Source organism: Adiantum capillus-veneris, chromosome 30 (assembly GCF_014529385.1).
Source record: "Adiantum capillus-veneris isolate H3 chromosome 30, ASM1452938v2, whole genome shotgun sequence".
NCBI lineage: Eukaryota > Viridiplantae > Streptophyta > Polypodiopsida > Polypodiales > Pteridaceae > Adiantum > Adiantum capillus-veneris.
Window position 1 is genome coordinate 60,138,713 of NC_140960.1, and position 18,523 is coordinate 60,157,235.

General features: G+C 40.4%; 1 protein-coding gene and 2 pseudogenes across 1 annotated transcript; 2 read left to right on the top strand and 1 right to left on the bottom strand.

Moving 5' to 3' along the window:
* Window positions 1-650: 650 nt before the first annotated feature.
* On the bottom strand, window positions 651-1,544 carry LOC147418046 (uncharacterized; annotated as a pseudogene).
* Window positions 1,545-10,906: 9,362 nt separating this feature from the next.
* On the top strand, window positions 10,907-12,662 carry LOC147418047 (uncharacterized; annotated as a pseudogene).
* Window positions 12,663-15,165: 2,503 nt separating this feature from the next.
* LOC147418048 (uncharacterized) lies at window positions 15,166-18,302 on the top strand. The gene has a single exon (XM_086506867.1). It carries the CDS (start codon window positions 15,413-15,415, stop codon window positions 16,739-16,741), a length of 1,329 nt encoding a protein of 442 aa, XP_086362993.1. The 5' UTR covers window positions 15,166-15,412; the 3' UTR covers window positions 16,742-18,302.
* Window positions 18,303-18,523: the final 221 nt, after the last annotated feature.

Consider the following 18,523-nt stretch of genomic DNA (forward strand, 5'->3'; position numbering starts at 1 on the left):
ACAATGTTTTCAATGTGGCCCACCTCTTGTTTTGATCCTCATGTCTCAAGCATGACCATGTCATCCTCCATTTCCATGTCATTGCAATCAAGGTCTAAGCAAAGACTTTTTCTAATTTCTATATTCTATTTTACACCATGCTAATATGACCATTATAAAAAAAACAAAGTAATCCGATGACTAAAAAACATGTTTTGTACTCTAGCCATCCTTATAGTGTTACTATCATGGTAGCTAGTCTACTGCCGTGCTATGATGCCACAATCCTCAAGATTTGTACCAAGTGTTTATGTGAAAAGCAAAAGGGGAGAGAGAGAGAGAGAGAGAGAGAGAGAGAGCATACACATAAGATAGCTATGACATTGTGAAAGACAAAAGTGAACAAAAAAAGGTATTCATGTCTACAAAAGCACATGATGTGTATCATACCATTGTATTAACACTCCCATTTGGTGGCTCGGGAATGTAGTAATCCTCCACAAAAGTCTCCATAAAAGGGTGTTCTCCATCTTCATTTACATGATTATCATTTGATCATAAGCTTGTGGGATTGACATAGGCGGAGTCCTTTGGCTAAACAAGTAAGAACATACCAAAGTGTCAAGTTAGTAAACTAGAAAATAGTATGGGCATGGTAATATTCATAGCATTTATACTTGATGAATGAAAGATTCTTCAAAAGGACATCTCTCACCGCAACTTGCAAGCTTGTGCCTCACCATGCTTAATGTTTGAGGAACTCGTGAAGGTATTTTGTCAACATAGCATGAATGACAATGACCAAAAGCCAACTCACAAACTCGGAAATATTGGAAACACACACACATACAACTCACAGAATTAAAAGAGATTCATAATGTATACCTTGGGAGGATCCTCCAAGTGAAGAGCACTCTTCATGAATTGGAGCATGGAGGTACCCTTGAGTGCTTTCATGGAGAAATCCTGTGAGGGATAGCACCGTTGTCTCCTTGTATCAATAGTTAGTGGGCTAAGCAAAGAAGGACCGCCCCCTAAATTTGCCAATTGAGAATTCTTTTTTAGATTTCTTTGTGCATGTCTCCATTCTAGGACCTTGTCGTACACGTCTTTGACTCTCCACTCAAGCTTTACATCTTTTGAAAACACTAGAGTTTTCAAGTCATGCATGTTTTCCTTGATGAATTCCATCAAATTGTTTGCAGTCAATGGATCTTTTTGCAAATTGATTTGTGTGAATGCATCCTTCCCTAAATCCCCAAAACCTTCCTTGAACCACCCTCTAATTTTGTTCATGCTTTTATTGTAAGAAAAGTGTTGTTTGTCCCAACATATTTTTCCTACAAGAGGATAGTTATTTTTCACCATGGATGGATAAAAAACACGTTCATGAGTTATCGGAACCGCATCGCGATGAAGATGCTTTATCTCATGCAACATGAGTAGGCTATGGTTTCCATTTTTTATTGGACGTTGAATAACCCTTGGAGGCTCTCTCCTAGTGATTGATTCATGAACGAAAAAGGATTGTCATTAAGGACATGCTTGCTCCATCCTACAAGCATGTGGCGGTGCGAGAAGCTTGTCATTTTAAGCTCTATCCAACCTTCCAATGTCATGTACAAGAGCGCTTTGCCATTCCTGCCACTTGATGACACTGCTTGAGAGTACTCCCTTGTCACACAAAACTCCTCGACAAAAGCTACTACTCTCCGATTATCCCACAATGCAATAGTTCCAATGCTTTGATCGGTGCTATACATTAAAATAAAAAATGCAAAGTATAAATGTTTTCTCTCTCTCTCTCTCTCTACATATTAAAAGAATTGCTTACCTTCCTACACATTTCTTGTCCATCAGAACCGTCATGTATGATGTGGTTGATCTACTTGGCAAGCCTTTCCTCTTTTCCGTTGTGTACTAGTGAGCAGCACTAATGTTGTGGATTGTACTGCATGACCACATGACACTTTGAGATCGGTATTCGCTAGGAGAGGTAGAGCGATCCTGGATTTCATCTTTAAGAGAAAGAAAAGCAAGGGTGCTCCTGTAGGGCAGGGAGTCGTGGCCTTCAAGAGCAAAGTATGCAGGCAGTAGTGCAAGACATGAGAAGCAGCACTCAAAGAGAGAGAAAGAGAGAGAGAGAGAGAGAGAGAGAGAGAGAGAGAGAGAGAGAGAGAGAGAGTAGTGTGCGCTCTTGAGAGAGAGAGGGAGGGTGCAAGGTAAGTTGTAGCTGCAATATTAGCCTGCTTAATGAAAATCATAACAGAGCTGCCCCAGACTTAGAGACCACATATCTTCACACTAGTTGGGGGCGTTACTACAGGCCACAAGAGAGAGAGAGAGAGAGAGAGAGAGAGAGAGAGAGAGAGAGAGAGAGAGAGAGAGAGAGAGAGAGAGAGAGGACAATTTTGGGAGCGAGACTAATTATACGTCTCCAAAGTCAAGCTCTAGTTAGTGATAGTTGATTCTTTTCCCGGTATGAGAGAGAGAGAGAGAGAGAGAGAGAGAGATCCTGCTTCATGAGCTAGCTCTGCATGCGAGTCCCAACGTCTGGCCAGTACTTGATGTGTAAAGGGAGGTGCCGACTCTCATTCATTAATCATGGTGCTTAGAGAGAGAGAGCGAGAGAGAGGACGTTTGGGGTCTAGTGATGCTTGAAGGTAGCCCAGCTTCCAAGCCAAGACCTTTGGCCAAGAGAAGGAAGGCCAGGAACATTAAGGAAGCTGCACATAGCGCGTAGGTACATAATCATGTCAGGGATGCTAAGCAGCACTGCAGCGGCCCGTGGAGGTCAGACTACAAACGTAACTATTTGGCATCGTTCGAGAATCGAACTTCACGTTCTGGCTGGTTGCCATGGTGTCTGTTCGTCGAGTAGGCCCAATGGGTGTGACACATATCACGGTGCACTGCCATGCAGTACATGGAATTGATCTTGTGCGCGCCGGCGGGACCTCCAAATTTTCAAATTGAAAATATTTAAAGTTTACATGTATAGCACAGTCCAGTTTTTGGGGAAAATCATTGTTCCAATCATACAAAATTCCTTTTTTTTCAAGAGGAAATTTTAGAAATTAGGTTATTTTTGGGTTTTTACACTATTTTTGTCTATTTTGGGGCGAAATTCCTCCTTTCCCCCTTGGCCTCGATCATCATTTTTAAACGGCACAATATTAAGTTGAGACATTGATAGCACCATTAAATGGAATCCAACAAGGTTAAGAAACACAATCGCATGAGAGAGAGAGAGAGAGAGAGAGAGAGAGAGAGAGAGAGAGAGAGAGAGAGAGAGAGAGAGAGAGAGAGAGAGAGAGAGAGATGAAATGTATGGAACGTGAGCAAAGGGCCTAAAAGACCTAGGAGATGTACATCATTATGATCATATGATCCATATATTGGCATGAAAATATTTGAAGCTGAAATGTGTAGCACGGTCCAATTTTCGGGGAAAATTATTTTTCCAATCATACAAAATTCCTTTCCTTTATTTTTTCAAGAGGAAATTTTAGAAATGAGGTTATTTTTTGGGTTTTTGCACTACTTTTGTCTATTTAGAGGCGGAATTCCTCCCTTTCCCTTGGCCTTGATCGGCATTTTTAAACGGCACGATATTAAGTTGAGACAATGGTAGCACCATTATTTGGAATCCAACAAAGTTAAGAAACACAATCGCATAAGGCCGAGAGAGAGAGAGAGAGAGAGAGAGAGAGAGAGAGAGAGAGAGAGAGAGAGAGAGAGAGGTGGAGAGAAGAGAGGAGAGAGAGAGAGAGAGAGAGAGAGAGAGAGAGAGAGAGAGAGAGAGAGATGAAATGTATGTAGCGTGAGCAAAGGGCCTAAAAGACCTATGAGATATACATCATCATGATCATATGATCCATATATTGGCATGGAAAAAACAAAATAATATACCAAACAACTAAATAGACAATGACATCACACAAATTCTCTCATAGGCGCCCTATGTCTTGTTCTTCAATCAATCTCCTCCTCTGCGAGGAACTTGGTACGGGTAGCTCTATGTATCTTGATGATTGCGTGAAATCCATTGATGTAACATACGATGTCAATGTAGCTATGTCTATGAGAGTCCCCTGTGTGGGTGTCATTGTAGTATATCACATGGGAGGGCTATGCATGCATAAGGTAATAAGCAAGAGATAGATTACCTTGTATGAGTTATATTTAGAATATCTCTCCCACCCTCATATTTTTCCACATCTTGATATTATAGATCACGCGCCTCTGCAAGCAATACTATCTAGGTATTATCACCATGACGTGTTATTTGCACTGCAAACATGCATGAGACATGTCCACTAATCTTGTAGTGCCCTCATATTATCTTTGACTTCTTAGTATTCTTGTTATAATATGATTTGTGGAAATGTCCTTGGTCATTTTTATAGAGGGAGCTAGTATATCTGATCCAGAGACATAGCCCCTCTATAAAAAAACAATAAAAGCGGTCTCGTATCTCATAATACATTGGGTGTCTACATATGTAATGCTCCTCTGGCCTTGGATTTATGTGGCTGAGATGAAAAATCCTCTTAATTATCTCGGGAAAGGATGTGTATCTCACATTTTTTATTTTGTTCGAGTTACAAATATTTTCCAATTACAAAGAGGAAGAATGTACAGTAAGTCAAACACCCTTAGGACATAACATCATGATTGGCTATGCAAAGGTAGGCTAATCATAAGCACATATTGGCTATCATGCACAAAATGCTCAGATGAGATTCATGATTCAAAGTGACAAGTCTGCAATTATTCTAGCAGAGTAGGGTGCTTATTTCTATCGCATAAAGTTATGTTTGTATTTTTATCATGGTAGTATATATATCTTAAAGATATTGTCCCACATCTCAAGCAATATCTCCTAGGGATTAACCTTGAGCTTTTATTGTAAAGGGAGGCAATCTGGTCCCCACATCTACCATCATATTTATGGTGCCATCATCATGGGTGGCCTATGCATACATAAGGTAATAAGCGCGATATAGAGTACTTTTTATGAGTTATATCTAGAATATCTCTCCCACCCTCATATTTTTCCACATCTTGATATTATAGATCCCGCACCTCTGCAAGCAATACTATCTAGGTATTATCACCATGACGTGTTATTTTCACTGCATACATGCATGAGACATGTCTACACTAATCTTGTGGTGCCCTCATATTATCTTTGACTTCTTAGTATTCTTGTTATGATATGAGTTGTGGAAATGTCCTTGGTCATTTTTATAGAGGGAGCTAGTATATTTGATCCGGAGACGTAGCCCGCTTCTCTAAACAAACAATGGAAGTGGTCTCATATCTCATAATACATTGGGCGTCTACATATGTAATGAGCCTCTGGCCTTGGCTTTACATGGTTGAAATGACAAATCCTCTTTATTATCTCGGGAAATATATGTGTATCTCACATTTTTTATTTTGTTCGAGTTACAAATATTTTCCAATTACAAAGAGGAAGCATGTATAGAAAGTCAAACACCCTTAGGACATAGCATCATGATTGGCTATGCAAAGGTAGGCTAATCATAAGCACAAATTGGCTATCATGCAAAATGATGAGATGAGATTCATGTTGAAAGTGACACATTTGCAATTATTCTAGTAGAGTAGCATGTTTTCTGTCGCCTAAAGTTATCTTTGTCTTTTTCTCATGGTAGTATATCTTAAAGATATTGTCCCACATATCAAGCAATATCATCTAGGGATTAACCTTGAGCTTTTACCATAAAGGGAGGCAATCCGGTCCCCGCATCTACCATCATATTTATGGCGCCATCATCATGGGTGCTCTATGCATACATAAGGTAATAAGAGCGAGATACATTACTTTGTATAAGTTATATCTAGAATATCTCTCCCACCCTCATATTTTTCCACATCTTGATATTATAGATCCCGCACCTCTGCAAGAAATACTATCTAGGTATTATCACCATGACGTGTTATTTGCACTACATACATGCATGAGACATGTCTACACTAATCTTGTAGTGCCCTCATATATCTTTGACTTCTTAGTATTGTTGCTATGATATGTGTTGTGGAAATGTCCTTGGTCATTATCATAGAGGGAGCTAATATATCTGATCCGAAGACGTAGCTCCTCTCTAAACAAACAATGGAAGCGGTCTCATATCTCATAATACATTGGGCGTCTCATAATCACCATGACGTTCTAGTTGCATTGCATACATGCATGATGCATATCTGCACTATCGTGTAGTGCCCTCATATTATCATTGACTTCTTAGTATTCTGACTATGATATGAGTCTGCAACTGTAATGTTCCTCGGGCCTTGGCTTTACGTGGCTTAGATGACACATCCACTTAATTATGTTATCTGGGGACATAACATCATGATTGGCTATGCAAAGGTAGGCTAATCATGAGCACATATTGGCTATCACAAAATGATGAGATGACGCGTCTACAATTATTCATGATTCAAAGTGACGCGTCTGCAATTATTCTAGCAGAGTATGCATGCTTTCCTATCCTCGTAATTTCTTCTAGGCGAGGCATGCATTTTCATAGGCAACAATTTATAAGTGACACGACCACAAATTGGAGTCTTCACTTGGACGTTCTATTATCCAATGTAATAGCTTAGACTTTGCCCTAAATGTGTGAAACCTGGATTATGAAATTGAGCCTGAATTTTTGACCGAGAGCACAGGTTTTTGCTCTTGAGTGGCCGAGAGGACTCCTTCTGCAGGTTTTCGCTCGTTGAGTCTCTACCTGGGCTTGCTATAGTGTTGCGCGAGGGTTCAGATACGCAAGAAACGGGTAGCTTGAATACTCTTGTTGAGTCGCTACCTGGGCCTGCTACAGTGCTACGTGAGGTTTCGGATACGCAGGAAACGGGGCATCTTGAATACTCTCAAGACTCACAAGCTGGCGTACACTACCTTTGATTACAAACCCAGTTATCTTCTAGCTGAAGCATAAGCTGAGAAAGATTTGACATTCTGAAGATGTACTACTTCTGGTTATAAGCACAGTCATCTTCTGGCTTGGCAGCTATACTCACCTAATTTATTGCGCATCACAAGTGCACCCGCCCCTCATCAGACTAATACGCTTGCAACTTGCAAGCACAGGTCAGAATTCCAAATCTCTCACCCTCTCTTTGAAATTGTGTTTCGTGAGGATGTACAAGTTTAAATTGTATATTGTTTGCAACCGATGTCAATGGGGTGGATCTCTTGGCTTTTTTTCTTTCATGAATTAGCTCTTGCGTAAAGTAATGCATTTATGTTTTGAGATTGTTTTCCATAATGGTTTTTTTGAAACGATGTCAAGGCTTGGGACTAGCTAGGTATATGATGCATCACTTTGACCGCCTCATGATGGCCTAGGAACGTATAATAGAACATTTTCTTTTCTTGGCATTCACCACTTGTATATGCTATGTTGGAAGGGAGACGAGTCTTTTTTCTAGTAAAAGGGTTTATGACGTTTTTGTGATGCTAAACATGTCACAAATGCGATGCTTAAAAGTAGTTCTGATGAATTTGCCAGTGCACAATTATACTCAGTATGCTTCCTTCTCTAGGTCATTCCACTGAGTTCTAGTGCATTGGATGACGAGCAATTGGATTGGTACATACTAGATTGTGTGATACGCATCCAATCATTATGTGACCAACACCGCACATCTTTGAAATTTCAAGATGAGATTTTGAAAATTCTTTTTGATGGATTGAATGTGAATGCACAAAAGAAAGCAAATAGGACCTCTCAAGCAAGGTCTCTTGCATCCCTTCTAGTTCGCAAGCCAAGAAATTGGAATAGACAATTGGGGGGTAAGAGAATTCCATGCAACTTCACTCAGCTATTGCAAATGTACAAAGCGATGGGCATGGTGACTCCTCAGGAGTGGAAGCTTTGTGTTGGCACCGAGGATATGTCCCATGATCCTCAAGGTTTTACACCTAGCCCACAGGATGCGTATGAGGGTACATTTAGGAAGTGTGGTTGTAGTATAGAAGACAATCCATCATCTTTGGTACGTGACTTCAAAGAGTGTTGCAAGCGATGCCAACACTGTCAAAAGCCTAGGAAAGATATGATTTCTTTTCAATACATCTCTGTTTTGGATCAACTTCGGCTCTTGTGTGCTAGTGAGACATTTTGCCATGACTTTCTAGCCATGTGGAGGGAAAGAGGACAATGGTTGGATAAGAAGGCATGTGACTATTCTTCACATATCAACGAATTTTGGGATGAGGAAAAGATGAGAGTCTATCAAGACTTTTGGAACTCGAAATGGTATTGGGAAGCACCCGTGATATGTAATTAACACTAGTTTGGTACCAAAACAGGACACGTAAGTGTCCTTTTTTTACAAATTTAAATTAAATGCTACTTGCATTAGACGGTTTATTTAAGAACCCTCTTGATATGCTTAAATATGTTAGCTAGAGGGTCTTTTAAAAATATAACCTTGCATTTTAGAATCTACCATGATCAAGAAATATGCTCATCAAGTTGACCTTTGTAAGACTTCGATTGATGCTTTGAAGAAATCAACTTTATAAGCTCAAGAAAAAATGAGCAACCTTGTAGAAAATTTTAGGTGACTTTTCCACAATTTTTCTATAGATAATTGAAAGTTTCATGTGCAAAAAAAATGACTTTGGAGTACATAAAATTATGGAAAGTTCCATGTGTTTGATGTGGCCATTTCAAGCATATCCTTGTATACAAAGAAAAATATATTTCTAATGTATTTGTGAGTTTTAGAAATTGATACATTGCTTGCCCTTTCCGTTGGGTACTCAAGGTGTCAAGTAGAAGGGCTTTGGTATGCAACAATTATTGGATCATTTTAAATATTCAAAACCGTATAAGAGAGAACTTTGATATTTTTATTCTCGACAAGCATTTAAAACCTCAAATAATAGCAAACTTTCCACTTAGATACACTAAATGTATCAAATTACATGGTACATACACAATTGGGGTGCCTAAAACCTTGGTTTCAATGTTATTATGGAGAACTCATGAATTTCAAGATTTTGCATATAAAAAATTCAAGATAGAGTTCAAGCAACGAGATTTAATTGAGTTAGGGAGCCCAAAAAATATGTATAGTTTCTTGGTTTAAACATATAAAGTCATTTGTGGTTGTCAAATTGCACTAGAATAGTACCAATTTCATGAGGGGACCTTGGGAAGACCAAAATTATGCTCTTATTCAACACATACTCAAGTATGAAATTATGTCTATAACTTGTGTGTGACTTGAATACTTATCTTTGAAGTTCATTCTATTTTTTTGTAACACTAAATGCTAACACTTGGCTTTTATAAACATAAAAAGGGCCATCTCTACACAAAGATATAAGAATTTTATGATTTTTTGGGCAAAATAGCTTGAAATTTTACTAAAATTTATGACTTAGAACTTACTAAAATTCTCTCCATGCGGATTGTATTTTGATATGGAGAAAAATCTAGTGTTTTCTTTCCTTCATAACAAACCTATGGTAGAAGCAAGGTGTAAAAAACTTCTTTCTAGCTTGACAAATAAATTGCCAAAACTTGATAGAAAAACAAGACACTTTAGTGTCTCAGGACACTTAAGTGTCCAATTACAGAACTAGTGTTAATGATCTTTTCAAGCAAGCTTACGGGACGTTTCCTAAGGAGTCTAGGAGTCCAGAGCTCTATGAGTGAGCCAAATGAAGAGTATCAATTTACATGCACAAAATGTTGTAAAGAAGTTCATGCCAAGAGAAAGATGATACATGTATAATGTTTGATATATGGTGGATTCACACTCTATGCCTTTTGCGCGATGTAGTCAACTTACATTTTCTTTTTTTTTTTGTGTTGTGAAGGGGGATCCTTGGAATTTTTCTCTCATGCTACATTGGGATGGCTTCCAAGCCGCTTCTACAACAATGAAAGATAGTGCCGTAGTTGAAATAGTGGTCATGAATGGGGGCAAAAGATCAGTAATGGGATCTTTAACCATATTGTTTTTGCCTCTCTCGCATAGAGACTTGGAGACAAAGCATAATGATATACTTGGTGCATTCTTACATCCCTTACTTTTAGATCTTGAAAGATCTTATGTGGAGGGTTTTGATATGTATTACGCATATCCTTCCAATGATATCAGTGATAAAATACAAGGTGGGAGAGTCACATTAAGAAGCATGCTCATGTTATGCTCGGGAGATCACCCTGCTCAATGTAAACTTGGGTAAGTTAAAGATGGAGGCATGAGTTTTTGTAGGCGATACAAGGCAAAGGCAACACTTGTGGGTGACCGCTATGTGTATGATGCAAACAGGTACCAAGGAAGCTATCCTCCAAAGAGGAGGCATGTGGAGAAGATGTGGAGTAGGATTAAAAAGTCGAAGAGATGTATGACAAAGAAGAAAAAGGAAAACACCTTGAGAAAAGGAGGATTGTCCGGGGAGTCTAGACTGTGGAGTCTCTATCACTTATATGGTTTTGACCTTTCTAGAGACTTGGTCTATGATTCCATGCACATCTTGTCTCTTAACCTGTTTCAAAAATATGTAAGAAAATTGGTGTCAATGGCTTCTACATCCATGAAAGAAGAGATTGATAAGGCTGTGAAACCGGTGGACAGTTCAATTCCCAAGAATATTTTGAATAGTGGACGATGGCCACAACATCCTTCTCAACATTACAAGATATTCAAAGCAGATGTCTACCACACATCCTTAATGTGGTCAATGGGATCTCCCAAGAGGATGTAGTTCTTGGAAAGATTCTCATTGATATTTCACATATTTTTTTTGGGTGTACGAGAGAGAAGGGATGGACCCAAGATGACATAAGAGTTTGTCGATCTCTTTTTCTTTCATGGCGCATCTTATCGGAGGAGTGGGAGGGTCCAAATAGCTTGCCTCTGGAACATGTTGCAGATATGAGTCATTTTCAAGCTATTGTGAAAATCACATCATTCTCAAATGTATGTATCTTATTAGGTTTGTGGGTTTTGTTAGGTAATGGTGAAATTCTTGATGACATATTGAGACATGGGTCTCACGATTGTTTTTGGTGCTTCTCTTTTGAGAGATGTGTTTCGGGCTACTTGAGTATACCCACCAATAGCAAGTCGAATGACATTTTTTAAACCAAATTCTTTTGTCGTCATTTGTTGACAAGGATTTGGAAATGAATCAATGTTGAGAAGGATGGGGTGCAATGCTTTGATTGAGACAAGTATTTTGTGCATTCCTTGTTGGTTTTTCTAGAGGGACATGGAGATCAATATGCTCCTACATATTGTGTTGATTGGCATGAGAAATGTATTTTGTTAGCATCATCAGAAGAGAAACCCAAGGATGTATGGAATGCATGTTCTAGGCTCCTTCCAAGTAGTTGTAAAGGATTGGTAGATAACAAGGGTCCTATTGTTGGTGGAAAGGAGAAGAAGTATTTTTTTCTTAGAGCACACAAGAGGGAGTCATTGCTAACAATTTACAAGTGGAAGGACGCAACTTTGCTTACTTTGGAGAATGTAAATGCTATGGGTGTTTACTACTTCAAGGCTTTTTTGCGTGGATGTAAGTATGCACAAGGTGATTATGTGGTTTTTCTAGACAAGCTATCTCAGACATGCGAGCAACCTGAAGTTTTTCATAGAGGACGTTTGAAGAAAATGTTTCTTCATAAACAAGAAGGAGAACTTTAGCTATTTATGGTTGTGGAATATTTGGTTCAAAGCATTTTCATCGTGGATAAGGTAACAAGGATGCCTCTTGTACTCACAAGTGAGAGGACTAATTGTAAGGACATGGTGCGACCTCTTGCTTGGCTAAAGCATAAATGTTTCTGGTTAAGTTCTCCTATGAATGACATGGAGATAATGTATGAAGTTAGTGGGCATAAGGTTCGAGGGAGATTGGTGCAAAGAGGGCATCCAGGTGATGTTCCACCGTTGCTTGAGCCAAGTGACCATGACATTGCGTTCTCACATGACTGTCGAATGAAGGATGCTTTTATTGTGGAAGTTGATGAGCATAAGAGAAAAGCCCTTATTTTTTGGTTGGATGACGAAGAATCTGAAATTTTTTGGCTAGATTGGAAATTTATAGTTACTATACTTCCAAGCTCTACAGAGGTTATTCTTCTTCTTGAAATGTTTTCACCCTTTTCTACTTTTCTCCTTTCATGTCAATATTCTAACTTTGTTCGTGTCTTCTTTTAGGATAGAGCGGATGAGGGTACTTCTTCGCAACATACTTCTCATGAGGTAGTTGGTCAATGAGTTTTTGTGAGCTTGAATTTGAGTTGTCCCACCTTTGTAAATGTGCGCGCTATGTATTCAATCTTCATTATGGAAAGAGATCACTAACGGAAGCTTTTGACAGCCAACTCAATTGAAATGTGGATGCGGAGAGCCAAAATTGGGTGGGCTAGACCTCTAGTAATGCTCTCTTCTTTTCGTTATGTTTGTTTTCTTATTGGGTTTGAAATTATTTCTTCTAATCTGAATCAATATCACACTGTGATTTTTGTTGTTTTGCAGTTTTTTGCAATCTAGATTGGCATCTGATTGTGTTTTCGTTGTATGGAAGGACTTTGAGTAGCGGCCACCTCAATGAGTACTCGGATGTGACCCATATAATGTTGTATGGCTGCCGACTCTACAAAGCTAGTATGTAGATAATTTTTTTGGCTTGGCCCGTAGGGGAGGACATGATAAAGGTTACACTTGAGGAAATTCTTTGCACTCGTCAAAGCTTCTGCACCAAGCACTACACTCGTCTATGATTTTTGTATTGCAAGCACCTGAGTGCATAACTTACACACTCTATAACTTTGCACATCTAGCAACTTTAACATCGTTTTGAGCTACACTACATCACGTCTCATCTTTTTTATTCACAATGCTGGTTAATGTATCTTAGGCTTTTTTTAATCGAAACTATCTGCAAAATTCGGAGGTTTGATGAGCTGCAAACTGTTTCCTTCATGAAGCTGTTTCCTTAGTTTTGAAATACAAAAACTGATTACAAATTTTGTATGGCTCCCAACAGCGAGTTTACTACGCTCTTCTTTATGCTGGTTTCTGATATTGAAATCAATAACAAAATTGATTATAGATTGTTTGACTAATGTGACATGGGACAGAAAGGTGATCAAATTGCAAGCATGGGAGGAGAATTTCAATACCTTTATTGTAGACAAGCACAAAGACGAGTTTTATTATCTCACTGAAACAGTGGAAAAAGATGTATGCTACCATTGTTTACTGGCTGATGCATGTCTTCCTTGTAGGGGTTCTTTGTTGTCTGGTAGAGTTGTTTTCAGACGATCTATGCAGGGATCTTGTTTTATCCTTCTTTTGACAGCTGTTGTGGTATGGCAATGCAATGTCCTTTTGTTGTTTTTGACACTGTTTGCAAGGAAAATCTATGTGATCTGGACCAATCTTTCTCTATTACTTTGTTGATTATCTGTCTGCTTGTGTGCGGTCAAGAATGAAGGGGTCGTTCTAGTTTTCTCCCTCACAATTGCGATTGTTAAGGATTTTACCCAATGACATTGGTATTTTAGATTGAGGATTTTGGGGCTATATGGTGTTACTTAGAAGGAGCTTGTTCCAGCTTTTCATGTCCTCCCAACAAACTGGTTAGTGTGAAGACCTTGCGTCTATCAGAGCACCTGCCATATTATGAGTTTTGGTGTACTCTAGATTGATGTCTCTAGTTGACGCAGGCATCCATTGAATATTGATTGGAATGAGGAATTACTGTGAGTTGATTGTATTCTTCCTATTGAGGGGTTGAATGAATGATTGATTTGCATTGAGTGGTACAATGCGCATATACTGACAACTGTGCAGTTAACTGATTGGTGAATGGTGTGTTTCAGCTTTTTCAAAGGTTTCAGCTTTTTGACAAGGATTACCATCTTTTTTTTGTATTCTCTGGTGGAAGCAGTTTTATGTGCTCTGTTTGGAGAGGAGAAAGATCCTCTTCCTTGTTTTTCCCTGGAGTATTGCACAACATGAGCTCCAAATCAGGCGCATAAGGCCACCATGTCATTTAAGAGATCTCAAAATGAGTAAGAGAAGCATACAAGCACTATAAGGCTGGTGGCCTTTATGAGTTTGCCAAGCTTCACCTTGAGGAATTGCATCATCAAATTTGTAGTGTGCTGTTTTGATCCACTGTAGTTGACACATATGCATTAGATTATCTGCAAGTCAGCTAAGATAATGTTTAAAAGTGTATGTAAAGACATGTAGCAACTTATAGTTGAAAGGCTGACTTTATTGACATATTTGTTTGAATGGATCAAGTTAGTATGTTGAAGATGGTGTGTTGACATACAAGAATGCAATAATTTCATAACCCATAGGGTATAAACAAGGTTGCCTTGATTTTGTGTAACAAAAAGAAGAGGTTTACTAAAGAGAAGAATGCACGCCAATTGGTTGAAAAGATGGATGAGAGAGAGAGAGAGAGAGAGAGAGAGAGAGAGAGAGAGAGATGAATTGTTATATTAAACCTAGGGTACATTGCATTGGGTGGATGCTAGGAACAACACGGTCTCTAAGTGAACTAACAGGACGATACCTTGATAAAAAAGCCCATCCCAACCACAACGTGAAGGCATCTAAATTGTACCTGTCATGATATCATCCCACTGTAGAGGAATGGCAACATCAATCTCAAACAGTTTGTTAGTCACCCCGCTCAGCCACAAAATTACCATCTAGCATGAGTCTCGTGAAACGTCTGCATGGAAGAACTAGGTCCTCAATCCCAGGCAGCCCAATTCAAATGTGTCCTCTCCCCTAGTTGACGTGGGGGATCAACCAAGATAGTAGCTTCTTTTTGGATGTTACATTTTTAGGGTTGATTCCCTCATGGGTAAAAGTTTGCTCCATCATGGAAAAAAGATTCACCCGGGGAAAAACCTATTTCCCCTAGGGAATGTTTTATTCCCACAAAGATCCACTTAAGGGAATTTGGCATTTAGCGGGATAAACCATGGGAATGTGATATCCCATATGGTGATTTCAAGTGGGAAAAGATTAAAAGGTTCTAGTGTGACCACAAAAAAACCCAAAGCGACAACAATCACAACCAACTAACCAACCAACTAACCAAGTAACCAGCTAGGGTCCAAATTCTGTCAGATTATGTGTACGCCAAAGGCCCACCAAGATAGACTAGTTCCGTTAGGAAAAACTAAACACATCAATATGGCCTTAGCCCTTTCGGCAGGCCAAAACGTATGAGGTCTGGATTTCACATCAGCTATCTTTTGAGATCATTTTTATTATGATTTTATAAAGAGTTTCACGTCGGCGATCTTTTGAGATCTTTTTTTTTTTTAAAATCGTGGTGGAAAGACTTGAATTTCCTTAAATTGCTGCATGCGTCTCTGAATCGGCTGTTTACATGTTTGAGTCTGATGAATTGATCTCCTTCTTCTTCTCTCTCTCTCTCTCTCTCTCTCTCTCGGAGATGGAGGAGGGCTGCTCTTGCTCTTGTTCTCTCTATGAATATGCCTTGACCCGGCGCAATGCTACTTCCGAGAAGGTGTTTGCCATTCGCAGGCAGGGCTCTGAGGAAGTGGAGGAGATCTGCCTCTCCATTGATCATGCTTACATCCTCGCTTGCCAAAAGCAGGCCACGGAGCTGCTCAAGGGCGCAACGGAGTGCGACCGTGTTGCCGTCGGCCATATCTTTGATACCTGCTCATTGTGTTCTTTTGACGAACTTCATACGGCACTCAAGGCCTTCAGAATCTCCCCTGCCACCCCTTCCTCTCCGTTGCAGAAACTGGCTGTCTATGAAATCGTAGAAGTGGCTGCCGATGCTGCGGTCGTGCGGCCTGATCTGATGCAATACGATGCTCAGCTGGGAGTGGAGGGCGTCGTGGAAGAGTGGATGGCAAAGGAGAAGAGTAGACAGGAGACAAAAGTCTACAGAGTGGTGTGCAGCCAGGAATGTGAAACTCCTGGCAGTCAACTATATGGCAGCAAGCACGGGGCCTACGCCGCTGCGATTGTCAAGCAGGCCGCAATGGTTTCCCATTGGAAGAATTATGAGGTGGAGGAGAGGGAGGATTGTCTCCGCATTCTTGAGGACATGAAGGGTAAGCCCCTTGAAGATCAACATGGAGCTCTGCTGAAGCAAACTGCAGCTGGCTCGGTTCTATTTCATGTGGAAGAGCTGGTTGTGTCTTGCTCCTCTGACTCGGACGATGCCAATGCGGCTGTTGCGGTCATGATGGAGAGAGCAGTGACCCTGTTGAGGAATAGAGAGGAGATCATTTATCTGGTCAAGAGCTCGCCATTGAGGTTGGGGAGGTCCAGGGCTAGAAAAGTTATCAGCTACCGGCCAATTAATATTACAAGCAAGGACGAGAGCGGAACCATACTCCATGGAGCTTTCAGGGATTCTAAAGAAGCTTACTCATTCGCCCTTGCCATGCAAGTGCGAGACATCTTGCATCATGCCACTGATATGGCAAACAAAGAGCCCATCCATGCAATGCTGGCTCGCCTTATGGCCGCTGCAGAGGAGCCAAAAGAAGAGGCCTTTGCGTTTCTTAAGTCATGGATTATCGAGGAGAATGTGCACTTAACCAGAAATAGTAGGAGTTTTGTGGTCCAGAAGCTTGTGGTGAAGAATATCTTTGAGGACAACAAAGATGGCTTCTTTCGGGAAGAGATTGAACAGCAGTTCTACAATTGGGAGAAGCAATTCTATGGTGAACTGTAATTCAAGTTTGTCTACAGGTTCTGCTCCTGCTATTGCGCTTGGTTTGTCGAGCCTGCCATCTCTTCCCCCTCCCGCCCCCCCTGAAGACTGCACGCCTCTCCCTCTTTATCACTCTACCTCCTCCATTAAGGTTGTTCAGACGAAGCGGCGGCAGGCTTGTAGCTCACGCTTCTTCCTCTAGGCTCGTTTGAACCCAGCCTACGTGGGTTCAGATAGCGCGGCAGAAATGTTACGCACAGGGGCATCAAAATGCCGTTGCTAGCCTGGTTTGTTGCATGCAATATATTTTCTCTTCCATCGGGCCTGCCATAGCTCTTCCGGCCACCCCTCCTGGAAGACTGCACGCCTCTCTCAACATCTCCCTTCTATGCCTCCTCAGGCGATGCAGGTTTGCAGCTCATGTTTCTTCCAGCTTCAACCTCGTCTGAACCCCAGCCTTATTACGAGTAGTACCTACATTTCGATTTTTTCCCCTTGTTTAAGTAAACTATAGAGCTCAATTGTGAAGGGGAATATCATCTCTCTCCCTCTCTCTCTCTCTCTCTCTCACACACACACACACACACACGTGTGCACGCTTGCACACGTGTATAAAAGACATTAAGGTGTAGAAAATGGTCGTGACCATTCTTTGAAATAACGGGCAATCACATGGCGATCGGCGGAGGTCGAGAGCCATGGTGGGAGCACATTTTTCAACGAATGGTCTTGCACGACCATTCTCGGCTATCAATGTTCGTGGGGAGTGGAGCCTGATTGCTCAGGCACAGTCGCACAGTTGATTCTCGTGTTGTTGGCACTCGATCATTGCAGGCGATGACGCAATCCTACATGTTGACGTGTCGCACACTAAATTAAATTCCCACAGTTGACGTGCAATTGAAGACTAGGACTTCGATTGCTGAGGTGGTGTGCATCGACGAGCTAACACACTGAATTATGATGTAGAAGGTGCAATGGATGCACGGTTGAGAGTGCCTGGCCCCACGATCGACGACCTTGACGGAGAAAGGAAAGAAAAAGTAAAATATAAGATCAAAGTATGTATCTTCAATTCTAAATTGATTTCTTTGATAAGCATTTAGAAATAAGCTTTAATTTCTGTTTTGTTTTAGGAGACGGGTAGGCCACTCCTGACCGCTCTCCTTATACACCGAAAAAGTATACAAGAAGAACGATCAGGATTATGCACCCAAAATCTTAAGGTAAACGCTTTTGTCACTAGTTTCCTCTGGACTACGAGAGGCCAGAGTTATCTACACTCTTAGGGCCATGCCCATTCCTTGAACTTGATATGGGCGTGATAGCGACCAAGTACCTCTGTTGTTCAAAGGCCTAGGTATTGTTGGTGGGCTTCTTCAGTCTTCCCTTTGGAGTTGCCTCCTACAGGTAACATATCGTTTACTTCACTAAATTGCCTTTGTAACCCGACGGTTTTCCCCTAGGAAATGCCATACCCGCTTGGAAGGGCATCGACCATACCCGCTTAGAAATATGCTTTAATGGGCTAAGATTCTAGCATCTATAAATAAAAAGGGGTGAGAAATGCACCCTACGTTGAACCCACCCTCATGTGGGTTTTATCCTATCTTTTTCTTCTATGTGTGTTGTCTTTTTGTTTTCATTTTCAACCTGATGCCACTTTTTCTTTTGTATTTAGCATCATTCTTTGTTGTTTGCCTTTTTGCTAGGTAATTTTGTGACAAATTACACGCCTAATCACTCAAAAATGGATCTCAATTTTAAAAAAGGAATAAAGATTAAAAAATCTTGAACAATCCA

Excerpts from the sequence above, each read along its gene's own strand:
- LOC147418048 (XM_086506867.1), top strand. The coding sequence starts at position 15,413 with ATGTTTGAGTCTGATGAATTGATCTCCTTCTTCTTCTCTCTCTCTCTC.